Source organism: Enoplosus armatus, chromosome 2, assembly GCF_043641665.1.
Source record: "Enoplosus armatus isolate fEnoArm2 chromosome 2, fEnoArm2.hap1, whole genome shotgun sequence".
NCBI classification, from domain to species: Eukaryota; Metazoa; Chordata; class Actinopteri; order Centrarchiformes; family Enoplosidae; genus Enoplosus; species Enoplosus armatus.
This window is the reverse complement of record NC_092181.1, coordinates 28123370-28151237: the sequence shown is the minus strand read 5'-3', so window position 1 is coordinate 28151237 and position 27868 is coordinate 28123370. Positions and strand designations below refer to the sequence as shown.

The 27868-nt window shown below is 43.5% G+C and overlaps 1 protein-coding gene across 1 annotated transcript; it reads right to left on the bottom strand.

Moving 5' to 3' along the window:
• Window positions 1–13737: 13737 nt before the first annotated feature.
• slc22a7a (solute carrier family 22 member 7a) lies at window positions 13738–21777 on the bottom strand. Its single transcript, XM_070922650.1, has 10 exons — window positions 21412–21777; window positions 20687–20790; window positions 18404–18558; window positions 17921–18089; window positions 17704–17827; window positions 16427–16536; window positions 16129–16343; window positions 15884–15992; window positions 15039–15245; window positions 13738–13780 (listed from the first exon to the last, which is right to left on the bottom strand). Exons 1-10 carry the CDS (start codon window positions 21775–21777, stop codon window positions 13738–13740), a joined length of 1602 nt encoding a protein of 533 aa, XP_070778751.1.
• Window positions 21778–27868: the final 6091 nt, after the last annotated feature.

Sequence of the window (27868 nt, the reverse complement as noted above, 5' to 3'; positions counted from 1 at the left end):
ATGGATGTCAGCTTGGCTAACATCCTCCTCTCCCCCACCTCCTCAATGGAGTCCAGCGGACAGTCTGTTGAGCCTCCTCCTGTCCGTGCAACCAGATTGCTGTGGACTTAAAACAGTTCCGACCGGTGGTTCTGGTAGGTGTGTGTGTGGGGGGGCTGTTATGATCTGTTCTGATCCACCTCCACATCTTCAACACCAGTGAACGTGGTGTTGAAGGTGTGGAGGTGGACAGAGTGCCAGCAGGACAGTCCACATACACTGATACTCTGTGAGAGGAGGAGGAGGAGGAGGAGGAAGAGGGGGGGGGGGGACTGATCTTCTGTTATTGTGCCAGACAGAGGAACTTCCATCATCAGAGCACAAAAGACTCCAGGACTGATTATTTCCTCCAAACCTGCAGTCATCACTCTTTCCTCTCCTTCTGATTCCTCTGTAAGTCACTGATATATAAACCAGTCCTCTCCAGTCCACCTCCCAGTAAAAGCGACCAGTCAGACCATCTCTACACAGCAGCTGAGGCCAGAAGTCAAACCTCTCTGGATGATCAGGATACGGCTGCTTCTCCGTCACTAACGTCACCTTCCTGTTGTTGTCAGACAGGTGGAGGTTTCTGTTGACTGTGTTTGTGTCCAGTGTGAGTTCACAGGCGTCTGATGGAGAGAACGAGACACGATACAGCAGCAGTTTATCCTCCAACACACCTGATGGCTTTATTTGTTGCTTTGTTAATTAGAGCCAAACTTCTCAAGGACTCATCTTTTTGGATCTTCTGTCCAACTGAGAGTTGAATGCAGATCCACGAGCTTTTGACTGAGACTACTTTAACATGTGCTGCCTTGTTTTCATGAATCAAAGTCAACACACACTTACACTTCCTCAGAGCAGGTTTCAGCCTCTGCTCTCCACCATGTTCCACCCTGGAGGAAGAAACAAAGTCAGGATGAACCTTCAGAAGCTTCCTCATCAATGATCTTCATCAACCGTCACTCACATCCACCATTAAGACAAAACAGCTGCATTTATGAAACACATTTCATACACAGACTCAATTCAACATCAAATATTCAGAAGAAAACAATAAAAACTCCAGACAATAAAGATAAGAAATAATAATCATTTATAGTGTAGGTCTAAAAATATTCACCTCAGCTGTATCAACTATACCTGAAAACACGAGTAAAAAGTGCGACTGACCTTCTGGTCCTGAGCTGGAGTCTGACAGACTCTGCACCAGGTCGTTCCTGTTTATCTTCTCTGAAACCTTCTCGGTGACCTTCAGAGCTCCATGAAGTTCATAGGCGTTCACCATCAGATCCACCGTGTCCCGCCTTTCTGCCGTCTCCAGCTTGGACACTTTGATGGTTTGGTAGCCTTCCAGGATGTCGGGCTGCTGCAGAAACCATCTGAAGTCCTTGAATTCCTCGTCTCTTAAATCCTTCAGAGTGTTCAGAAGGTCCTCTGCCGTCATCGGGGCTCCCTCCTAAAATCAGGCAGCGTTGTCAACCTGAAGGAAAACTGTAACACAAACGTAACAGGGCAGCAACAGGAGTTCTGATTGGCCGTAGATGATGTTAACCTAAGAACGTGTCACCTCTGCGGAGAACAAAATGGCTTCCTGTTTCTGTGCAGTGGATGAAATAAGAACCAGACCAGGTGTCTGCAGTCACGTTAGCGGCCCTGTGAGGCAGTGCTCACACAGCGGCGCTTTGAGCTGAATGCTAACGTCAGCATGCTCACAATGACGCTAATAATGCTAATATGCTGATGCTAAGCAGGTATAATGTTTACAATGTTCACCATCTTAGTTTAGTGTGGTAGCATGCTAACATTTGCTAATTAGCAATAAATACAAAGTACAGCTGAGGCTGATGGGAGTGTCATTCATTCTGCAGGTTTTTGTAGAAACCCAACCTTCGCTCCCGAGGAGACCACAGCACCATGCTGCCATGCTGTTGGACTGTTAGTTCCCCCCTTGCCTTCATTCACGTGCATTGATATTTCTCTTCATATAGGACATTGTCTCCGGTTTTAGTGGCTAAACATGTCAAATGAGGGTTAGGGTTAGCTCATGTTCAGTCTGAATCTTGTTGTTAATTAAGGGCTGCGTCATCAGCTCTCAGCTGCCATGTCTGGTTACAGCCACCAGATGTCACTGCTTACTCCTCAGCTTAATACTGAGGTAATCAGTTTGGATGTTGTATTAAAAGTCACGTCCAGATGAGGTCAAAGAGACTTTCTCCCTCCGTCTTTAGACACTGACAGACGCTGCGGGTGTCTGTGTTCGTCTGACCGACAGCCGTCACATCCTCAAACCTTCAAATCCAAATCCAGAAACATCAGCATGACGTGAGAGCAGAGAGCCGGTCTGAGCCGCAGTGCTGCCGGTCAGACAGTGACAGAGCGCCGCAAAGTCCAAACTGCAGGAACACCGAAGCTTTAAAAAGAAGGAAAACAGGTTCATTGTTGAAGCTGGGAGGAAGAACGGTCTGTAAACTCATGACAACATGTGACAAACACAAAGTGCATCAACACAGAGACAGAGACGTACAACAGATACCTGACACACATTTACAGTCAAACTGTCTCTTAAAGATATCTGCTCTGTATTCATTCAGTAACAACACTTCAATTCCATTTTATTGTCAACCAGTCCAGTACAACAAAGCGTCTCTCTGGAGCTCAGTGCAGACACTGACACAGTAAGAGACCAACTAGACCAACAACAGACAGTTTAGAAATTAAAATGCAAAAGGCTACACTAACATACATGTAGGCTTTTGGATTATTCAACTTTAATTAAGTGTTCAGTTCCTTCAGACTGAGGCTCAGAGTGACTGTGTTACAGTGGTGGAATCCTTCACTTAAGTACACTGCTTAAAAAAATTAAAGGAACGCTTTTTAATCAGAGTATAGCATCAAGTTAATTAAACTTCTGGGATATTGATCTGGTCAGTTAAGTAGCAGAGGGGGTTGTTAATCAGTTTCAGCTGCTTTGGTGTTAATGAAATTAACAACAGGTGCACTAGAGGGGCAACAATGAGACGACCCCCAAAACAGGAATGGTTTTCCAGGTGGAGGCCACTGACATTTTTTCCCTCCCCATCTTTTCTGACTGTTTTTCACTAGTTTTGCATTTGGCTAGGGTCAGTGTCACTACTGGTAGCATGAGGCCATACCTGGACCCTACAGAGGTTGCACAGGCAGTCCAACTCTTCCAGGATGGCACATCAATACGTGCCATTGCCAGAAGGTTTGCTGTGTCTCCCAGCACAGTCTCAAGAGCATGGAGGAGATTCCAGGAGACATGCAGTTACTCTAGGAGAGCTGGACGGGGCCGTAGAAGGTCCTTAACCCATCAGCAGGACCGGTATCTGCTCCTTTGTGCAAGGAGGAACAGGATGAGCACTGCCAGAGCCCTACAAAATGACCTCCAGCAGGCCACTGGTGTGAATGTCTCTGACCAAACAATCAGAAACAGACTTCATGAGGGTGGCCTGAGGGCCCGACGTCCTCTAGTGGGCCCTGTGCTCACTGCCCGGCACCGTGGAGCTCGATTGGCATAAAGCAGTGAAAACTAGCCAACTGTATACAAAGTACTTACAATTACTTGCAACTGTTTATAAAGCAGTTAAAACTAACTATATAAAGTACTTAGAATTAGCTAACTGTATATAAAGTGCTTAAAACTAGCTAACTGTATGTAAAGTACTTAAAACTAGCTAACTGTATATAAAGTGCTTAAAACTAGCTCACTGTATGTAAAGTACTTAAAACAAGCTAATTGAATATAAAATACTTCAAACTAGCTAACTGTATATAAAGTACTTAAAACTAGCTAACTGTATGTAAAGTACTTAAAACTAGCTAACTGTAAATAAAGTGCTTAAAACTAGCTAACTGTATATAAAGTACTAAAAACTAGCTAACTGTATATAAAGTGCTTAAAACTAGCTCACTGTATGTAAAGTACTTAAAACAAGCTAGTGGTATATAAAATACTTCAAACTAGCTAACTGTATATAAAGTACTTAAAACTACCTAACTGTGCACAAAGCAGTTAAAACTAGCTAACTGTATATAAAGTACTTAAAACAAGCTAATTGAATATAAAATACTTCAAACTAGCTAACTGTATATAAAGTACTTAAAACTAGCTAACTGTGCACAAAGCAGTTAAAACTAGCTTACTGTAAATAAAGTACTAAAAACTAGCTAACTGTATATAAAGTGCTTAAAACTAGCTAACTGTAGGTAAAGTACTTAAAACAAGCTAATTGAATATAAAATACTTCAAACTAGCTAACTGTATACAAAGTACTTAAAACTAGCTAACTGTATATAAAGTACTTAAAACTAGCTAACTATATATAAACTACTTAAAACTAGCCAACTGTGCACAAAGCAATTAAACTAGCTAACTAAATAAAGTACTTAAAACTAGCTAACTGTATGTAAAGTACTTAAAACAAGCTAATTGAATATAAAATACTTCAAACTAGCTAACTGTATACAAAGTACTTAAAACTAGCTAACTGTATATAAAGTACTAAAAACTAGATAACTGTATATAAAGTGCTTAAAACTAGCTAACTGTATGTAAAGTACTTAAAACAAGCTAATTGAATATAAAATACTTCAAACTAGCTAACTGTATATAAAGTACTAAAAACTAGCTAACTGTATATAAAGTACTTAAAACTAGCTAACTGTATATAAAGTACTTAAAACTAGCTAACTGTATATAAACTACTTAAAACTAGCTAACTGTGCACAAAGCAATTAAAATTAGCTAACTAAATAAAGTACTTAAAACTAGCTAACTGTATATAAAGTACTTAAAACTAGCTAACTGTGCACAAAGCAGTTAAAACTAGCTAACTATATAAAGTACTTAAAACTAGCTAACTGTATATAAAGTACTTAAAACTAGCTAACTGTGCACAAAGCAGTTAAAACTAGCTAACTATATAAAGTACTTAAAACAAGCTAATTGAATATAAAATACTTCAAACAAGCTAACTGTATACAAAGTACTTAAAACTAGCTAACTGTATATAAAGTACTAAAAACTAGATAACTGTATATAAAGTGCTTAAAACTAGCTAACTGTATGTAAAGTACTTAAAACAAGCTAATTGAATATAAAATACTTCAAACTAGCTAACTGTATATAAAGTACTAAAAACTAGCTAACTGTATATAAAGTACTTAAAACTAGCTAACTGTATATAAAGTACTTAAAACTAGCTAACTGTATATAAACTACTTAAAACTAGCTAACTGTGCACAAAGCAATTAAAACTAGCTAACTAAATAAAGTACTTAAAACTAGCTAACTGTATATAAAGTACTTAAAACTAGCTAACTGTGCACAAAGCAGTTAAAACTAGCTAACTATATAAAGTACTTAAAACTAGCTAACTGTATATAAAGTACTTAAAACTAGCTAACTGTGCACAAAGCAGTTAAAACTAGCTAACTATATAAAGTACTTAAAACAAGCTAATTGAATATAAAATACTTCAAACTAGCTAACTGTATACAAAGTACTTAAAACTAGCTAACTGTATATAAAGTACTAAAAACTAGATAACTGTATATAAAGTGCTTAAAACTAGCTAACTGTATGTAAAGTACTTAAAACAAGCTAATTGAATATAAAATACTTCAAACTAGCTAACTGTATATAAAGTACTAAAAACTAGCTAACTGTATATAAAGTACTTAAAACTAGCTAACTGTATATAAACTACTTAAAACTAGCTAACTGTGCACAAAGCAATTAAAACTAGCTAACTAAATAAAGCACTTAAAACTAGCTAACTGTATATAAAGTACTTAAAACTAGCTAACTGTGCACAAAGCAGTTAAAACTAGCTAACTGTATATAAACTACTTAAAACTAGCTAACTGTGCACAAAGCAATTAAAACTAGCTAACTAAATAAAGTACTTAAAACTAGCTAACTGTATATGAAATACTTAAAACTAGCTAACTGTGCACAAAGCAGTTAAAACTAGCTAACTGTATATGTATATAAAGTACTTAAACTAACTGTAAAGTAGTTGCTCCTCTGGCAGCTACAACAGTGAAGAAACGGCTCTAAACTGTTTGATAACTGGACTTACTGCAGTCACAAGGACACTGTGTGTGAACAAGTAAACAGTCTTTTCCAGTAACTTTGCGATAGACGAGAACGATACGTGTAACCATGGTAACTGTACACAATAAAGATGGCAACAGAGGTAATATTAAAAACTAATTTAGATTATGCAGGCTACTTAATAAATACATATAATAAATGTATTTCTATGAAACAAAATATTTTCTACGACTATTATATTATAATGTCAGTCATTCATTATCTGTTAGGAATGATTCCCAGGAGCAGTTATAGGTGTTAATATATTTAATATTAATATATTAATAAACTGTTAAAAATGTCCCAGCAGTGACACGTTGTGTTTTTGTCGGTGGGAAGGCGTCAGGTGCTGCATCTGAAAACAACACGGCAGGCATGTGAAGGCAGGAAGGCCGGCGGCTGCCTGATAAGAAAAACACACGACATCAAGGCTACGCTGACACGCAGAAGCTGTTTCACAAGAAAGCAGTTAATTAATGACTAAAGCGGTCGACACCCAGTCACAACTTTATGTTTCTACATCCACATGCAGCCATGAAGCTCCGCTGACTCATTAAAGTGAGTCTGAAAATGTTTATGAACTGAAGGACGTTATTATTACAATATTACAAAATATACAATATTATTAGAGCTTTTCTCACCAAACGTTGTCTTTATAACAATGCATGTCAGAGAGAAAACAACATTTATAAGAACTGAAACCTGCAGTAAATACATCCATTTCAATCCAAGAGTGCAAGCAGTTCACAGTTCTGGGACCATGAAAAATAAAGAACCAATAAAAGGGATTTCGTATTGATCGTATGGAGAAACATTTAAATCATGACGTAGGACATTAAGGTTTACTAAGATGTACATTTAAAATCATTTAAAATTAGAAAATTATGCAGAGTTTGGTTGGAGACAAAATCCTATTCAAAGGGTGGGGTTGCTTTAGAGGAATCTGGACTCATGACCTCAGTATTTCTAAAATCCTGGCTACAGGCCTGATTAACACTAACACAACTGTTGAGATGATACAGTCCGACCTTAAATTGCTGTTATTACATAGCTGATCCTCTATTGATGGAAATGTCAGTCTGGCCACCACCTCCAGTCTGAAATATCTCAGCAAGTATCGGATGGACTGCCATGACTTTTTATCTGGAGCCACCAGCTAGTCATAGTGTTCAGTTATGTAGTGAGATATCCCCAGAGCTACTTAATGGATTGGCACCAATCCATCAAGCCCTTGACTTTGGTGATCCCCTGATTTCCCCTCTAGCTGTTGATGGACTGTGATGAGATGTGGTTCAGACCTTCATGGTCCCCTCAGGATGAACTGTAGTAACTCTGGTGATCCTCTGACGCTTCATCAGCGCCACCATCAGGTCAACATGTTCATGTGTCCAAATACCTGCAGAACTGATGACGTTCAGCCTCAGCTGGACTGTGTTTACTGCTAACTAGCACATGTTAGCATGCTAACACGCTAATCTAAGATGGTGAACCAAAGCAGAACGAGCTGCTTATCATCACCATGTTAGCATTGTCATTGTGAGCATGTTAGCATGTTAACTTTAACATTTAGCCCAAAGCACCGCTTGAGCAGCGCAGCATTCAACAGGTGGAGCATCAAGTTCAGAGGATCGGGGGGGCAGGGAGGGGTGTGTGTGTGTGTGTGTGTGTGTGTGTGTTGGGGTCAGCGTGGTGCTACAGTGCCGACTCACAGCTCTCCTCAGCCTGGCTGCCTGCATGTGTGTGTTTATCACTGAGGTAAGACAAACTTTGACTTTGAAATATCATGTTAATATATTAATAATGCAGATCCACCTCTGACGGTCTGTGAGTGTGTGTTGAACTGTAGTTCACTTCACCGAGTTTGTGCTTGAACGCAGCACCACATGGTCGCAGACTCACCGCCTGTTTCTGTGTTAATGTTTTCAGATTCACATTTTTAACCAGATGTTAGGATGAACAGATGTGTCTTTGAACTTCAGTGAGGAAAGCCTTTCGCTCTCATGTGCATATGGAGGTATTAACGAGTGGAAACATGCTGAACGTGTTACATATTTGGGTTGAGTTTAAAGGACATTAATTAGTAATTCTCTCTGGTTGTATGGAGGACATGTGGAGACATCAGACAGGGAATATTATTTTTCTCTCCTGTTCGTCGTCGTTACGTTACGTGTTTTTAATATCTAGTTGACCCTTAAGAAGGGGACACAGATCTTTTAAAATCTACCTCCAAAATATGACACAGTTGAGTCCCGACACTGCTGTCACATTATGAAGTCAGATTATTGTCCATTGTCTGTCTCAGAGTTCCTGTATGTTGCAGGCTCAGTGCTTCTTGCTGTGTTGACTGTCAACATGTTCTTTGCATGTTGAGGGTTCAGTGATCAAACCTGATTATTTTTTGACATATGGGAAACTTCTGCTGTGATGTTTATGCTGTTAGACCAGAAACAGCCTGATGAAAAGTGTATGTGGAGCACGGGGGGGGGGGGGTCGACGTGCAGAGACACAAGCGGCTGCAGACGCCGAGGTCGGCGGCAGCGAGCGCTTCTTAACTCTCTGACGCTGCAGGGCTTTTGGAGTGCACCTCAGCAGAACCAAATCACATTGTCTTTATTTTCTGTTTTCCATGGCGGGACAATAGAGCGGCCGAGGGGGTCCATGTTCAGGGTCCAGTGTCTGCTGCTCCGACACCCCACAGCTCTAATTGATGCTTTGTCCGTCCACCTCTCGCCTCGTTAGAGCCCTCAGAGCCCGCAGGCCGGAACAAATCCAACATGTCATCTGGGCTCAGGTCTGCTCCAACTGTGTTAATGAGTGTCGAACTCCATGTTCATGTTACATTCACACTAATGCACAAAACTCTTCAAATGCTGTTTCATTATAAACATTTAGGTATCATTATTGATCAGAACTTGTCTTTTAAAACACAAATTTAAAACCAAAGTTTTGTCTTAAACCTGCAATAACTGATTATTTGTGCACTTGTTTTCAGCAGAAACAAGTTGTTTACACAACATTGACATAATGGAAATATCTTCAGCTGCTAAATGCTGCACTATGTCCAGCAGCTGGTCTCTAACTGAGTCTGTCTGCTGTCTGTGAACCAGGACAGCTAGACCAGGAGCCACCAGGGCAGATAAACCAGGAGCCGAGAGTGAACCAGGACAGAAAGACCAGGAGCCACCAGGGCAGATAAACCAGGAGCCGAGAGTGAACCAGAACAGATAAACCAGGAGCCGAGAGTGAACCAGAACAGATAAACCAGGAGCCGAGAGTGAACCAGGACAGATAGACCAGGAGCCGAGAGCGAACCAGAACAGATAGACCAGGAGCCAAGAGTGAACCAGGACAGAAAGACCAGGAGCCGAGAGTGAACCAGAACAGATAGACCAGGAGCCAAGAATGAACCAGGACAGAAAGACCAGGAGCCACCAGGGCAGATAAACCAGGAGCCGAGAGTGAACCAGAACAGATAGACCAGGAGCCAAGAGTGAACCAGGACAGATAGACCAGGAACCACCAGGGCAGATAGACCAGGAGCCGAGAGTGAACCAGGACAGATAGACCAGGAACCACCAGGACAGATAGACCAGGAGCCGAGAGTGAACCAGGGCAGATAGACCAGGAGCCGAGAGTGAACCAGGACAGATAGACCAGGAACCACCAGGGCAGATAGACCAGGAGCCGAGAGTGAACCAGGACAGATAGACCAGGAGCCGAGAGTCACTGTGAAGACTCAGCTGATGATTCAGAGACACTAACAAACTGATTTCACTATATCATAAAACAGTTTTTCCTTTCAGGTGGGGAAGATGACTTTTTAAAACCTGTATTAGATGCTGTGACCTGCTCTTCATGAACAGTGTCTGAAGATGTTGGATACAAGTCCTGGGTGTGTTTATCTTGTACACGACTGTTGAGTCAGATGATTTGAATATACTATACCAGTCTTGGATGAAGAGGTCAAAAATAACACACAGAAAACATGAAACTGTTATTTTTGTTCCTCCAACAGAAAAGAAAACATTCTCATTCACATCATTTTGCTATTAAGATTGAATTGATTTGCAAAACAAGACATAAAATACATGTACAATAAGGAATTTGGTAAATACAGAACAACAACTTATTAGCATCATGGCTACCTTCCATGATGCGATCAGGTTCCTCATCATGTCCCAGTGGCTGCCTGAAGGTTCCAGCATACGCCCTGCAGGAACACTATTCACTATTCACTATTCACTACTCACAACAACTGATGTGCACATGCTTGTGCGAGTGGCCGTTCCTCTCTGACAGCGTAGCAGCAGACAGGAAGGAAGCAGGAAAAGCTAACTGTGAACCTTTACGGTGGCTGTGTGTTGTATAGTGCTGTTTTCTACTTGCCTCCTCGTTCTTCTCGTCTTTATAAATATGTTGGTTATATGATTATCAGTTATTATCAGGAAGGAGGTGCAGGTGACAGACAAACCAGCCTATCATCAACATGGAGCCGGTGTGGCCGCAGACCGCTAAGTTTTAGAGTGTTTCCATCACGGGAACTTTGCAAGAACCTTCAGAGGAACTCATCTTTTAATCCATCATGGGTCTGATTAGTCTAATCTTCATCATTCTTCAGATGCAGACTTTTAGTTCCTGAGATTAGTTCCTCTAGTTCCAGAAGAACTATATTATCATAATAAAAATCAGATTAATAAATGAATTAATCAAAATAGTCCTCCAATGATCACCTTAACAATGAACAATGAGGCTCATCTGAGCGCGCTCATAGCAGATGTATATGTTGTGAAATGAACTGCAGTCTACATAACGTGTGTGATGAGAACAGGACTCAGATCTCTTAACCTCTCCCCGCTTTCGTCCAGACTTCCTACTCTTCCTCCCCTTCTTCACTTCATCAGAGTGCAGCGCCCTCTGCTGGCTGTGAGAAACCAGACGCCTCCCAGACAACAAGACTGAGGTAACGCGCTCCATGGCAACATCTGAGTGTGAGTGTGTGTGTGTGTGTGAGTGTGAGTGTGTGTGTGTGTGTGTGTGAGTGTGAGTGTGTGTGAGTGTGTGTGTGTGTGTGTGTGTGTGTGTGTGTGTGTGTGTGTTTCCAGCTCCTCGGGTCGACTTGTTAATCTCTGCAGGCAACTGTGACGTCACACGTTTCCTCACAACCACCTGCAGAGGTGATCCAGTCGCTCTGCTCTGATCAATAACACTTACAGATCAATAACGCCCACTGCTGTATCATGGAGCTGTAAAGTAAATAAGAACATTTACTCGAGCACTGTGCTTAAGTACTACTTTGAGGTACTTGTACTTTACTTGAGTATTATCTGTTACTTTATACTTCTCCTCAGATAACTTCAGTTCCTTTGCAGTTTCAGAGTAATACAAAATATAATCAAGAAATTACAGCAGTATATAAAGTAAATTACCTCCTTTATTAGCTGCAACATTAAAGCCATTTTACACATTAATGCTTCACTAATTATAATCCAATAACTTACATTTTTCTTACTTTAAGTATATTTTGATGCTGATACTTTTGTACTTCTACTTTTGTACTTTTACTAAAGTAAAAGAACTGAGTACTTCTTCTACCACTGGGTAACAGTTGACACTTGGTGCCCCCTAGTGGCAGCTGGATGTAACTGTCTACATTTCACAGTTCAATGATGCAGGAGGACAGAAGACAGACACTAAAGACATGATATTTGTCTCTTCACCTGTGATGAAGTTTACAGGAAACAGCTGTGATCCAGTTTAATCTCAGCTGGCAACTGTGAGCTTTGAGCTTCTCACAGAGCCGGCTGAGGTTCACCTGAAGGCAGCACCATCGCCTCCAGGACCAGGACAGCCTCAGAGGGGCGCCGTGGAGCCCAAACAATATGAAGAATATCAAATAGCAGGGTTTATTTTGTTGTTCAAGTTTCTGTGTGTCTCATTTTTCCACATGTAACTTATCATAAGTATTCAGTTAGTAAACCCGCTCGCTTCTCTGCCCACCTCCTGTTTTCAAAATGACTTTGAGTTGATTTAGATTTGATGTCACATGTCAGATTTCTTAAAGTTTTTGCTTAAATTAAAGGGTTAATTCGCCCAAGTAAAATATAAGACATGCCACTCGGGGAAAGTGAAGAAAATATTAGTGATAATACAATAATACAAGTGATTGTAATTTGAGTGAACTGAGACTTAACATTTGTTTTCCCCTTAATTTGATGTTTACAACTATATATTTTGTAGTCCGTCTCTTAGTTGTGAGGTAAGTGGCTCATCGAGTTCTGTATGGAGTTTACAGAAAGCCGTTGTTCTTAATGACACGTGGCTGCAGTCTGCAGGCCAGCGAGCCAAAACATTTTTTAAGTCACGTCACACTCCGTTCACACATTAAATACATTAAATTAATACATGTAAATTGTTACATATAGAACCTGTAACGTATTAAGTACATTTTCTTTTGACTTGTGAGTTATACTGTGTGTTCGTGTACAGGTGAGTATAAGTGGAATGACGGACAGGTTTCCTGATGTTGATGATACTGCATCAGGAACTGATTGGAGAGCGATGAGAGGCCATCAGTTCCTGATGCACTGCCTTCAGCATTGAAAGACGCCTGGAGGACACGGGGGGTTCATCACCAACCAGCCAATCACAGCCAGGTTTAAATTCATGCAGGTGTATTTCTGAACTGATGTACTTTATATCTGTGCTGACGTGGTTCAGACAATGTAATAACTGATCAATCAAAAATGTGTCCAATACTTTACCCATCAGTGTATTAGCGTTGTCATTGTGAGCATGTTGGCACGCTGATATTAGCATTTAGCTGTGTCTCTCAGAGCTGCTGGCTGCCGACTCTTGGTCCGGTTATATTTCCAGTTTCTATAAGACGCTGTACAGAAGAGTTCTTCTTATGTTGCACATTATAGAGTTAAAGCTGTGTTCATTGAGTTTTGCCCACTAAGAGGCAGCAGAACAAACTGACAGACACAAAGTACAAATATACGTTCATGTAATTGATACTAACGTGTTAGCAAACAGCTGCCTCCCTCCACACGCAGCAGACACAGAGCGACATGAACATTCATGGGGAGCAGTGTTTGTGTCACCTGATGATATTCACTCACGTCTTCACCAGCTCCTTAGAAAAGTGTCCCGCTCATCAGGAACAAAGTCTTTCTGTGTACGTATGTATTCATGTTGTATTCTGGGCAGTTGTTGTTGCTAATCAGCCTCATGGCAGAGACGTAAAAGAGACTGTGAGTGAAGAAGACAAATACACACGAAACACTTTATTTGCATAGTCTTAATTTGATATCAGTAGATGCTGAACAGTGTCAGGTGCCAGGACAGCTGAGTATCATCAGCAGCTGGTTGAAAGGTTTTAAAACGTCTTTAAAGTCTTTAATGAAGACACAAAACATCAAACCTGCTCTGAAACATTTCTATTCTAACATACATGTGAGGTCAAAATGAAAATCAGGAAGCATCGATCAATTCACATCAGTCTGCAGACTCCCCACAGACTGCGGCAGCAACAACCAGGACCATCAGGAAGACGTTCATCAGCTGATCAGTTGTCCCGCGGGGCTGTTGAGTCTTCAGAGTTGATTTTCTTCAGTCTTTGCATCACTCTGTCTGTGTCTAACAGAAAGCAAGAAAAGGTTATTTTATATCCTCGCTAATGAAAACATTTTACTATCAAGCAGCTAAAAACGTAAATAAAGTTTTACCATGACCACAGATAACAGTGAGGGCTACAGCCACCACCAAGATGGCTTCTTATTGAGAACCACACACACTTCATTTAAATATAATTACGTTAATCTGGACGTCCAAATAACAAACTGTAGGAGGAGGAAAGACAGGACATCAGAAACAATGTTAGTTGTGGTGAAGCTGGGGGGGGGGGGGCAGTCCAGCAGATGGCGATAACACGACAAAAAGAAGCAGCCAATAACAAGATGGCTGGCAGCTAAACTAAAGTTCAATGTTTGCAGAAGCAGAAGAACTTTAGGCATTAAGCAGAAAAGCAGAACATGACAAGTCAAGACAATATTTTTATTATTATTAAAAATATACATTCAGCATTTATGTTGAATCTAGACGTTTAAATTGAAATAAACCTCTCAGAATATGAAACGTAGAGCGTGAAGGACTGACAGAGCTGGAAGAAAACCGGAGACAAACATCCACTCCCTCTGGTTTCAGGTCACATGACCTCCTCATGAACGTGGACGTATGTTCCCAAGTCAGAGAAATTTAAATCAGGACGAGACGTCTGACAGCAGCAGTAAAAAACACAAGTTCAGAGACAAAACAGGAAATGGGACAAACGAAAAGAAATGGGCGGGTCGCATGAGGTCAAAAGGAAAAAAATTGTTACACAAGTAAATTAATAAATTGAATTATTGGCTTTTTCTCATCACATATGCAGCAGCTGCAGTCACTGTGGGATAATACCCTCCAAGTTAGTTGTTCAATGACTGCAACAGATTCAGGGGAGGCAAACCTCTGGACCTTATGGGGGGGATGTTCTGTAGGACCCCACAGCTGAGGGTGCTGCCCAGAAGCTCCTCCGAGACAACCTTGACCCCCCCCCACAAACTTCTCTCTACAAACGCAGTCAATACAGTTTTTACACAACAAGTTTAAGGATTATGTTTGGGGGAGTGTTTGTCTTGATTGACAGGTGTCTCAGCCTGTCACATGGTAGTCACTGCTGGCTTGTCAAAAAATATTGATATCGGATGATTCTGCAAAACCCTGGATCAAGTCCAGAGTCCATGTTTTAAACTACTCTTCTACAATATGCGCACATGCTAACGACGGCGTGGTTAGGGGAAGAAAGGCACCGAGATGAATCAGTAGAAATCTCCTGAAGACAAAGGTGATACTCTACCTTCCCTCCTCGACATCGAAGATGTTTTCAGGCAGACGGACGTTGAGCGTCTCCGGGAGCATGAAGACCAAGCTGCCGCTGATGATCCCCGTCCCAGCGAAGATCAGCGGCGGCAGAAGGATCCAGACGTCCTCCAGCAGCATGATCAACGGGGCCAGGGAACTCCCGATCCGGCAGAGACACGAGGTGTAGCCTAAGCCACACTGCCTGTCCAACAAGACAACCAGCAGCTTCAGTTTGAATTCTCCACCAATGTGTTTGTCTCACTGGCAGCAGGGTCTGAGGACGCAATTGTGGGTCCAACATTTTGGTCCAGATAAAGAAACCTTAACAATGTCTGGTCATCTTTCCATGATCCCACAGCTTCCCTCCGTTTTTCTGTCTGTTGTTGTCATAGTTACGACAGCTGTTGAAAGCAACGCTCAAAATGCGACCGAGTGTTGGAACGTGACACGTTTCCTCAAACAAGACTCCAAAGACGAATCAGAGAGATACGATTTGATGAAAGAGGAAACAAAGAGAAACATTTAGGAGGACGGCAACGAGTTCTCTTTCTGTTTTCAACAGCTGTCGTAACTACGACAACAACAGATGCAATCGGCTGAAAGTCACGAGTTAACAGGGTCACTCGTTAAACAACAGCTGTCCAATCAACACGAAGATAAGCATCGCGCACCAATCAGAGAATCACTGAAGAGCATATGGTTGGTTGGTTTAACCAGTTTAACCATCACTACACCAGAAACACTTTGCCCTCTCTGTTCTAAACACCGGCTCTTTGCCATCACGCGGGTTAAAAATGCTGTGAAAGAAAAAGCAGCATCAGTAACAGTTTCAGGTTTTACCTGAGGATGGTTGGGAAGAGTTCAGCTGAGTAAAGGAACGCTGTGGTGAACGCCGCCTCGGAGAAACCCTTCGCCACCACGGCGATGCAGGTACGCAGCACAGAGAACTCTGAAGGAGAGGCAGATTGTGTGTGAGGGTCTAGAAATCAAAGTCAAAGTCGTCTTTTTAATTAAAGACAGGATCTGACATGTGATCAACCTCAAAACGCCACGTGTGTGTACGCAGAGACAGGAAGTGATGTCACCTAAAGGAATGGCTGTGTTCACTCCAATCAGAGCTCCCGTTGTGATCAGAAACCACGCCTGGCCGTTCCGCCGGCCGATCCAGTCCAGGACGAAGAAGGTCAGGATTTTGGCGGGAACTTCGATGGCGCCGTAGATGAACTGTGTGAGGTAGATGCTGACGCCGAAACCCGTGATCCTGAAGCTGATCCCGTAGTACAGGAAGGCGACAGCAAACCTGCAGGTACAGAAACACAGTCAGTATGAACACAGCAGCTTGGAGGGATGCACAGGGTCAAAGGTCACAGGATGATTTGGCACCAGAACAATCCGGAGCAGAGGGTGATCTTCCTCAGTTGGGGTGTTTTGACCAGATCCAGATAGGAGTGGTTCTTCTGGGCCACCTCAGACACCGTCACCTTCCCCAGAGCCTGAAACCAGCACACAGTGGAACACCGAGACGGCAGCACATTGAAAGAGGAGCTTCTAACTGCAGCTCCAACAGAAAACATCGCCTCATACATACACGTCAGAGACGTTAGAGGTCAGCTGGAAACAGAGTTTAGCTTTTTACACTGATGTGTTTATGACGGTCGGCTGATATATACCCTGCCCGTCGTAAGAGCCTTCCACTGGATAACTACTGCAGTGATGAATATGTTTCAGCTGGCAACATCTTATGTAACCCTAGCTGATGCGGTGAGTAGCTTCTCATTTCTTAAACAACCATGACATGACCGTGACTTATCCTGTGGTCGTAAAGGATGTTAATCTGTTTCAGAAGGGTCAAATTATTGGCCTGCATCAAGCAAAGAAAACAACTAAGGAGACTGCTGAAACTACTAAAATCGGGTTAAGAACCATCCAACGCATTATTAAAACCTGGAAGGATAGTGGTGAACCATCATCTTCGAGGAAGAAATGTGGTCGGAGCAAACTCTTGGATGATGGTGATCGGAGATCACTTAAACGTTTGGTGAAATCATATCGTAAGAAATCAACAGTAGAACTCACGGCTATGTTTAATAGTGAAAGTGAGAGCATTTCCACACTCACAATGCGAAGGGAACTCAAGGGATTGGGACTAAACAGCTGTGTAGTCCCAAGAAAACCACTGATCAGTGAGGCTAATCGGAAAAAAAGGCTTCAATTTGCTAGGGAGCATAAAGATTGGACTCTGGAGCAATGGAAGAAGGTCATGTGGTCTGATGGGTCCAGATTTACCCTGTTCCAGAGTGATGGGCGCATCAGGGTAAGAAGAGAGGCGGATGAAGTGTACCGCAGGCTCTTTACCTGTTGTCTCGATAAACTCAGTATGTTTATTTCCATCTCGTCGTGTTATGTCTCATCTCTCTGCTGGAAACAATAATAATTCCAGGCTTTTCCATTTTGACATTTTTCAAGTGTTGGTTAAGTTCCCGTCAATGTAACTCAACACTTCCTGCACAGATGTTCCTGGTAGATTTTTAATTTGCCAGGAAGTGGTGAGTTTCATTGACTCCCTGAATCCTCTCTGCCAGAGTGGCAAAGACATGGATTTGAGATTGAACTCATCCCCAACTTTTAATAAAGCTGGAGGCCGAGTGAGCCAGCTGTACCTCAGTGTCCAGTTTGGATGTGTATTCGTTCTCCCCGTTCATTCGAGCGCACTGAACCAGATACTTCTTGGCTTCCTCTGTTCTGCCGTTGGCCAGCAGCCAGCGGGCCGACTCCGGCAGCCACCTGAACACAGAAACTGGCTTTAAAAAACACAGACACACCAAGATGTTTACTGTCAGCATGGAGAACGTTAACTCCTCCTAACATCCACCTCACCACCAGGAGACGACGGCAACGATGCAGGGCGCCGTCACCGCCAGCATCAGGTGTCTCCAGTCTCGTATGAAGTAGGCCAGCAGGGCCAGGAGCATGTTCCCCACGCTCCACGACAAACTTATGACGGTACCGGTGAAGGTCCGGTGCTTCACGTCCGTCCACTCGATACCTGAACAGGAAGTGAGCGATAACAGCAAACAGACTTGGGACAAAAGATAAAATAAGCTAATGAAAACTGATTTACGCTCGTTGGTCTCGGGTTCTTGTTCCTGTCAGAGGGCTTTTACTGTGAAGGAGCTGCAGACGTTGATGTGTTCACTCTCATTATGTGGAAATCATTATCTCAGATTCATATAAACTGGTCTTTTATCATAACGAGATAATAAGTTGTGATCTTCAGATAATGAACTCTTTATTGTACTGTACTCATGAGTCGCGAGCCTGAAGTGAATGTGTTCTTGTTTCGTGCCTTTGAGTCCTTACCGAGGGCCACGCCGATGATCGACAGCCCGCTGAGGGCCACGCCGCAGAGCGCTCTGCAGACGGCGAACATGACGTAGGAGGTGGAGAAGGCGGAGGTGACTCCCAGCATGGTGGTAGCGATTAAAGCCACCAGGAGCATCGACTTACGGCCGAACCTGCAACACACGCACATCACTTTAACTGCTGGCCTGGAGCTTTTGATCGAATCACAAGATCTTCATCTGCAGATGGGGAATTTTTCCCGGAGCCCTTTGAGGACTCCTGATGTCGACTTAAGAGCAGAGCTTCAAAGATCAGCTACTAAATGGACCATGAAGTGAGACTGTTTTGTCATTTGCTGTTTTCAAGGTCAAGCATGAACTTTGATTCTTCGAGTCAACTTGGACGAGAAGTCCTTAAAGTGCTCAGAAAACTTAATGTACTGTCAAATCTACGATTGGATGACGACTGGGCAAACGCTGCTTAATGGACCTTAAAGTGAAGTTTTAAAGTCTCACAGATGTTTAGGAGACGCTGCTTTAAGTCACTGTGATCTCATTCATCTGCCTGAACCTGAACTGAGCAGCCAATTCATCCACAACTCAACCACATCACAGGAAACTCAGCAAGAGGCTGAATATGAGCAGGGAGGGAGTGTTGTTATTACTGTGTGTGTGTGTGTGTGTGTGTGTGTGTGTGTGTGTGTGTGCAGAGATACAATACAGAGACAGAGGACTGTGTTGGTAATCAATGACAGGCTTATTAGATAACTGACATTTTGGGGCTTATTCAATATAGAGTCACGTGGAGAATCTGCAGTTATTACCACACACACACACACACACACACACACACACACACACACACACACACTCACACACACACACACACACACACGTTTGTATCAGCAGAGCAGCAGCTGACTTTGTTACTGACGAGCACTTTGAATTGCCTTGTTGTTGAAAGGTGCTGCACAAATAAAGTTGCTTTGCCTGAACAACAAGTTCAACTAATAATAAAGTGAACCGTGTGGCAGCCGGGCAGCTGCTCGCTGCCCGGCTGCTCGCTGCCCGCTGCCCGGCTGCTCGCTGCCCGGCTGCTCGCTCCTCGCTGCTCGCTGCCTTGCTGCTCGTTGGCTTGCTGCCTTGCTGCCTGCTGCCTTGCTGCTTGCTGCCTGGCTGCTTGCTGCTTGCTGCCTTGCTGCCTTGCTGCTCGTTGGCTTGCTGCCTTGCTGCTCGCTGCCTTGCTGCCTGCTGCCTTGCTGCCTTGCTGCCTGCTGCCTTGCTGCCTGCTGCCTTGCTGCTTGCTGCCTGGCTATTTGCTGCTTGCTGCCTTGCTGCTCGTTGGCTTGCTGCCTTGCTGCCTTGCTGCTCGCTGCCTGCTGTCTTGCTGCCTCGCTGCCCTGCTGCCTCGCTGCCTGCTGCCTCGCTGCCTTGCTGCTCGCTGCCTTGCTGCCTGCTGCCTTGCTGCTCGCTGCCTGCTGTCTTGCTGCCTTGCTGCCTTGCTGCTCGCTGCCTGCTGCCTTGCTGCTCGCTGCCTTGCTGCCTTGCTGCCTGCTGCCTTGCTGCTCGCTGCCTTGCTGCCTTGCTGCCTGCTGCCTTGCTGCTCGCTGCCTTGCTGCCTTGCTGCCTTGCTGCTCGCTGCCTTGCTGCCTTGCTGCCTGCTGTCTTGCTGCCTTGCTGCTCGCTGCCTTGCTGCCTTGCTGCCTGCTGCCTTGCTGCCTTGCTGCTCACTGCCTTGCTGCCTGCTGTCTTGCTGCCTGCTGCCTTGCTCAGAGGCACGTGTGAGAGGAAATGTGTGTTTAAATGTGGTCGTTGTGACGGCAGGACTGTAGGTCACAGAGCTCATTTTATTTTTGTTAACGTTATAATCATTTCGATTCATCATGAAATCAAACCTCATTTTTTACACTTTTTATGAATCAGAATGAGAAATACTTTGTTGATGCCTGGAGGGGAAATTATACAGAGCGACTGTGACAGGCTGCATGCACACTTTCTCGTTTGTGGTTGGTTTTCATTTACTGCTCTACAGTGGGGGGGGGGGGGGGGGCGTGAAGTTACAGCTAGCTGGCTAACCTTAGCTTAGCTCATGTTACAGTTAGCTAGTTGTTGTAGCATCACTCTTGGCTGGTAGAAAGCAATCAGTGTGAAACAACACGATCATCATGTTAACTGCTTAAAATCAACTCCAATCTTCCACATAAATGTGACATAATAATAATGAAAACCTTTATTTATCTGCAGTGTCACAGCGTCAGGTGCCCGTGAAGGTTTCAGATATAATAAATCATGAAGAACTCACTTGTCAGAAAGCTGTCCGAACAGAACGGCTCCAAACGTGACGCCGAGGAAGAAGAAGGTGGCGAGAGCTTGATTCAGCTTCTTGTCGTCACAGACCAGATCCCACTGCAGAGAGACAGACAGGTTAAAACACACCTGTCTGTGGTGTCGCCTGAGGTTTGAGTTTAAAAAGCACACCTCCCTCGAAAGCTTCATTGTTGATTATTGTGAAAATAACATTCTGAACTAGTTTCTCATTTACATCAATGCAGTTTTCTTGGAGCTGCCTCCAGTGGACATTAGAGGAACTGCAGCTTAAGAAACTGGATCAGCTTTAAATCACTTTCATTTAATTCAATGTTCATATTAAAACTTTGATAGTAAAAGTTGAATTCCTGAGTCACTGAGTTTATTGGAGACACGATGTTTGAGTCCCGGACTTCACCAGGCAGTCACCAACACACACACACACACACACACACACACACACACACACACTGTAACAACCAACCAATCACATCCCCTGAGACAATCAGTCAACTGTTGATCCCAACTGTGAATGTGTTGGATGCAGAAGAAAGAATGTGTCTCTAATAGTCTTGAATTCAACCTTTTCTTTTACACGGCTTCACTTTCCGACGCACCTGTCCACCAGGTGAGCACCAGGTCTCACTTTGGCCTCACGCCTCTTCTTCATTTCTGATAAAACACTTTGATGAACGGAGCTTTAATTTGGCTTCTCCTTACCTCTGAGGCCGTGGTGGAGCTGAACTGTGATTGGTTGTAGATCCAGCCATACGGACAAGGTGCCGTCCTGTTTCCTTGGCCGAGGTCAAAGGTCAGCGGGGGGTCGTAGACTCTGCAGGAGCTGAGGGAGCCGTCGTCCTGACGGGGGATCCTGAGGGCCAGCGCCTCGGGGTCGGAGCTCAGCGACACCCCGTCTCCATCCTCCGGGCTCCCAAGGGCGCAGCGGTGAGGAGGTGTCGCAGAGACGAAGTTGTGCAGGAGAAAGTGGAGGGGGAGGATGGCCCGGGGGAGGCACAGGATGAACAGGAGCAGGAACTGGAACTTGGAGAAGCCGCCGACATCGTCCAGGATCTCCTCAAACCTCATGGTGACCAGATGGAAGAGATGTGTGTCTGTCTGCGTGTCCGCCAGAGGACCCGTCCACTGTCTGAACTCGGTCTCTCCACTCGTCCTCTAATGTTTCTCTGTGTCTCTCTCTCCGTCTGTCTGTGGCTGAAGACAATCTGCTTCTTAGAATCACAGTGAGAGGGAGGTGCTTTGAGAAGTGTGTGTGTGTGTGTGTGTGTGTGTGTGTGTGTGTGTGTGTGTGTGTTTTTGACTTAAGCCACTTTCAGGGGCACATTTCAGACACATTTAAAGACAGTTAATTGGGGACAAAAGTCGTGTCCCCCATTGGGAAAAGGCTGATTTTTAGGTGAGTGGTTAAGGTGAAGGTAAGTCTCCAGGAGATGAATGTAAGTCTATGTAATGTCCTCTGAAGTGATGGAAGCTCGACTGTGTGTGTGTGTGTGTGTGTGTGTGTGTGTGTGTGTGTCACACATGGCTGATGGAGAACTGTGACGGACAGTTTCCTGGGTGTCAAACAGACGCTGGGTATGTTTCCAGAGCGTACCGTCAGATTGACTCAGCTGCTTCCTTCCAGGCAGCTATTGGTTTGAAACGTCCAAATAACAGCTGCACAGCTAAATGAGCTAACTGAGCTAACGGCAGCTACAGTTAGCAGCAGCCGGAGGACATCGGACAGCGTGTTTCGTGTGTCCTCCATCCACGAGGATCCATTTTGTCTGTTGTTGCGGCGTCTTCTTCTTCTTGTTTCTCACCTCCGAATGTGGTCTGAGCGATCGGATCTGAATGCGTCCTCCATGCGTCTTGGGTGCGTTCACACCTGGTGTTAGAGCTGTCCACTTGTGACCGGATCACCCGGGACGGATGTTGATACCAGGGCCTTAGATCTGCTTATGAATACATTATAGTGTGTTATAAACCCTTTATGAAATGTTTAAAAGCTGATTATTTATGTAAAATGGGGGTTCAAGTAAAGTGTTACCCTCAAGGACTATATTTCGGGTGGAGAATCCCCCCACCAAAAGTCCACCATGCGTGGATCCGAGCATCCTCCACTTTTGAGCAGATCTCATAAAGTTATTTTTATTTTACTTCTGAGAAGTGTCTTTTATTTTGTATGTAACTAGAAGACAGAGAGAGATTCAGACTGAAGGAGTCCCGCTGTGTTCGCCGAGGTCGCAGGCAGCCTCATGAAGCCCCTCGTGGATCAGCAGACATTCAGAGGACAATGAACTGCTGATGTTTGAAGCTTATGTAAAAACACTCACCTGTGTTCTTGAATCTCCAAAGTCTCTTCTGACCATCTGGATGTCGCTGAATGAGATGCGACTGATATATTTTCCCATCCTGCTGGTTTGTAGAGTCCAGATCTCTGAGGGGTCGGAGGCCTGATGAGTGACGCACTTTAAACTAGCGATCAGGAACCATTTCAGTTTTCACAGTTGTTATTCACACAACATGGAGCTCAGCTGTTAATCTAACATCCGACGCTGACAGCAGCAAGAGCGCCGCAGCAGCATCACTACATATATATATATATATATATATATATATATATGTAGTGATACATATATATGTATATATACCTGATGATTTCACCTTCTGCACGGACGGACCACCACAGTGTTTTCTGACGTGGCTGTAGCACATTGCAGTCTGGTGTTTCCAGTAATCTGCTGATGTGTTTTTAGGTTTTGAACATGAATGAAGCGTTTGTTCTGGAGCTCACTCAGTATTGACAAATGTGTGAAACTGAAAACTGAAGTTGAACAATGATGAAAAAAAACGTATCAGTCAAATTTCTCAACTCCAGACTGTGACTGTGGTGGATCAGGATCTTTGGATTATCATCTCTGCCCCCCTTTTGATGTCTCGCTGCATCAGTTCAGGACTCTCCCAGTGAAATGCATCTTCCTCTTCCTCAACAACAGCGTCTTCACAGCCGGAGGAGAATCATGTTTCTGTGCAAATGGAATTCCTTCAGCCTGTTAGTTTGTTCTGGTCTCATTTCAAGGCTGTTGGGACTCTCAGCCTGTCGCTCGCTGGCAACACTGACCTCCTCCTGAGTTCACTAATATTTTCCACTTGTCTTGTCAAACATGTTTTTGAAGTAATGAACTGCTCAGACATTAATTTCAACTGTGTTCTTCAAAAATGATTTAACCTTTAAGAATGCAGAACGTAAAAACGACATTTCTAAACTCTGGAACAGCATTTGTCAACAACTCAAGGTTTAAATAGCGACAGCAGCAGCTTTATACAGACGCAACAGATTCATAGGTTCATCAATGAACTTCAGGCAGCGCGGCGACGCTCCGCAGACGTCCGGCCGGGTTAGACGTGACGAGTAGACGCTCAAACTGTTAAGAGGCAAATAAAAGCAAAACAAAATAATAAGTGAAAACTAAAATGTAATTTTATGCTTCTGTTGATGCTGAAGAGAAGTACGGGGACAAAGTGTGGAAATAAACTGTTAAAACGGCTCGAGTTCAGAAATGTGTGGGCTGACTTCCAGAAACCCTGTGAGAAATAGTTCCTCTTGATTCCCTTCAGGGCTGTGTTTTTGTCCCCAGACCGCCTTTAAGTGTGATTCCTCTGGTCACTTGTTGATATGTTAATGTTGTGAATATTAAGCTATCGATATCTGGCTCCACTATGTTCAGCTGCTGGTCTTTGAGTCTGTCTGCAGCTCGTGTTCAGAGGCTTCATCCGAAACACTGAACCAGCGACTCAACCAGACAGGAAGCGTGCTGCAAAACCAAAACTAGGAGCTAAAAGAGGCTAACAGGCTAACAGGTGATCTTTCTCATCACTACCAGAGGCTGCTTTCACACGACACACCCACTGTTAACACAGTGGTGAGTGAGGATTTAAGGTGGTGGAGTTACATCACGCAGCAGTGATATCAGAGGTCATTCTCTCTGGCGGCTTCCAGCGTTTAAAGTCTATGAAAACAACACTCAGTTTATTAGCTGCACGTAGCTGACAGGTGTTTCTGTACGACGTGATCCGGTTCAACAGCAGCAGCAGCTGTTCCAACACAAAGCGAACAGTATCACAGCTCTGCTGGAGTAGACTGCGTTACTTTGACCTTTGACCTAATAAACTGCATCATCAAAAGATTCAATTCAAACATGACTTTTCACAGCAAAAACAACAAACACATGTTTAAGAAATGAACTGAACTTAAAACCAAATACACATTTTGAGACATAAAAGTTGAAGAATTACTGCAATAATAAAACTTCATCATAACTCAGTCTGATCAGTTTCTGTTGCTGTGAACTAACACAACCATGATTACGTGATTATCAGAAACAATCTTTATTCTGCACGAGTACATACAGATGTGTCCGTCACACAACAGGAAGAGAGGAATCAGATGTCAGTGTTACGTCTCAGAGCTCCTCGCAGGTCAGCTGATGAACACACGGAGTCATGGGAGGATTTCTATATCATATATCTTTATCTGTGTATAACCAATTTGTCCAGGCTCTGGGGTCAGTTTGTGCACTGAAAACAAAAAGGTTGAGGACGTCTGGAGGTTACTCACAGTTTATGCTGACAGGTCTCTGTCCATGAGTGGACAGAAGTAATATTTAACTGAATGTGTTAAACGCTGTTATCCTGTCGTGCTGCTCTGGTTTTAAGATTTTGAGTTGTATAAACGTGAGGAATCCAATCATTTCACCGCTTCTCGATTGATCAGCAATAGTGATAAAGACAATAGTGAAAATCCAGAGGGACATTGGGCCATTTTTCTTTAGCTACCGTTTGACAACCGCTAACGTTAGCATTCAACCACTTCCTAGCTATCATTACCGTTTGATAGTGTTACACGATACGATGGGTTCTGAAATATCTACGCACATCTTGGACACAGTTCTTTGAGTCTGGGAGTAAAACTCTTGATGTAATCAAGCCTGCGATGTAACGTTGACCGTCCTGCTGTCTCGTCACCCGTCCTCAGAAAAGTTCCGGTTAAGTTGGAGACGTTACCGTTAGGTGACATGACGCTCACTGGAACGCGTATTTCTGTGTAATGTTCATACAGATCACATCAAGACAGTTAACGTTACGAGCTTGATTACATCCAGCACACAGCAAGTAATGTTAACGTTACTTGCTGTTTCCATTTTTTGAAACTGGAGTGTATAGTGGAATATTATTGGGTTCCCCCTGCTTCTGGAGAGGTTAGTGGTCTGCCACACTTGATTTTGCCCTTTCCTGCACTTAGAGGTGCCAACAGCAGCTTGAAACCTGCGCAGGGACGTGGGTTTCTGCCTGGCTTCAGTTTCTTCTGGTGCGCTGCACATTTGATTGTATACAAAAACAATATCACACTGAAAAACTCATGTATCAAGTATGATACACTTGGCGTTAAACACCTCCACAGTACTCGGTCATGCTATAACACAGAGTGTCACTGAAGAATAGAGCGAACATGAACGTGAACAGACAAACACTGTGTCAGATCTGGGTCCTCTGGTTTCACCGCGTCAGTAAAAAGCCTGTAAATCAATTTGTTTCCCAGTTTTTATGTTTTTCATTGATTCACATGAACACGTCTCATACGTTTCTCATCAGTTTCGGTCTTAATGAAGAAGGTCACAGCTGTTTTCTGTCCTCAGCTGCCGGTTTGTTTCTCTCGTCAACCTCCAGGTGCATGCTGGGAATACAATCACACTTTGTGGAGGAGGAGCTAAAGTGATCAGATCACTTCACCTCAGAGTGAACTGAGTATAGACCAAAATATTGAACTCTTCATTGGCGTTAACTTGACAGCTGATCAATACATTCTATTAATACTGAGAGTAGTGGAAGGTACACATTTGAACATGTCTCATCTTTTCATGCCCTCCACATCTTCTCCCAACGCAGTTTCCTGAGGAGATGCTTTGGACAACGTGCTGAAGCCCAGTTCACATGTGGAACATCACAAAGAGCACTTTGTCACAGCTGTCAGAAACATCTGTGCACATCTGTGTCAGTCTGAAGTAGTTCTGTGAAGCTCCAGCGTGAACGCCGCTCTGTGTGATGAAGGTCAAAGTCAACATGAGTCTTCTTCACTCTGATGATCGACTGTCGAATACAAACAAACTGAAACCGGCACCTACCTGGACCTGAAGTTACCATGGAAACCCTTACTTTAGACTGGGTGATGAAACTGCACACACACACACACACACACACACACACACACACACACACACACACACACTGAAGGTGACAGAATCATGGCTGATAACCAGAGTTTATTATTAAAGACATGACCAATTATTTTATTAAGGTGTGTGTGTGTGTGTGTGTGTGTGTGTGTGTGTGTGTGTGTGTGTGTGTGTGTTGTAGTTGTTTGTCGCCACCTGGAGGTCTCTCACTGCCAATGCACACACTCCCTCCATCCTCTTTCTCTCTTTTCAGAACTATTTTATTTCATCATCATAAGAACAAACACCGCGAGAACAACAACAACAACAACAACACAAGGGTGATACTTTTTTAAAAATCACGAACAGCCTGGTGGAGTAATAAACTCTAAGTTTTCAGAATAAGCTTTAATGGAATGTCCCATCGCATCAGGTTCAGTTTGTTAACATGTGTGTTTCAGATCTTTATATGAATGTGTCTGTGTCAGATTATTTGACATAAACAGAGAGAAATCAAACATCCAAAGATTGTTTATTGTGACGAGGTATCACTTTGTGAAGAAAAAGAAAAGTCCAAACCCCTGAACTCACTTTAAATCCATAACTGTGACAAAATAAAAGACTGACGCTGTTTTCTCTGGCAGCTGTCTTCACTGTCAAACAAGTTCACTTCTGATTTAATTATGCGCTCAGCTCACAGCATGTATATCTAAATGACAACAGCCGACTGTGAAATCTCAGGTGTCAGAGTGTCCTTGAACTCACCACCAAGGAAGCTGGCAGCTGCAAACCACAGGATGATAAACTTGAAAGGGTTAAAGAAAGTAAACGTGCAGGATCATCTCACCTTACCCAGGAAATCCCTCTGAGCACGACCAGCTGTGATGTGACATACTTCCTGTGTCGAGTTGGTGCACCTCTTCAGAGGCTGAGGTGTAGCCTCTGACAGTTGTGCAGTTGCCGTG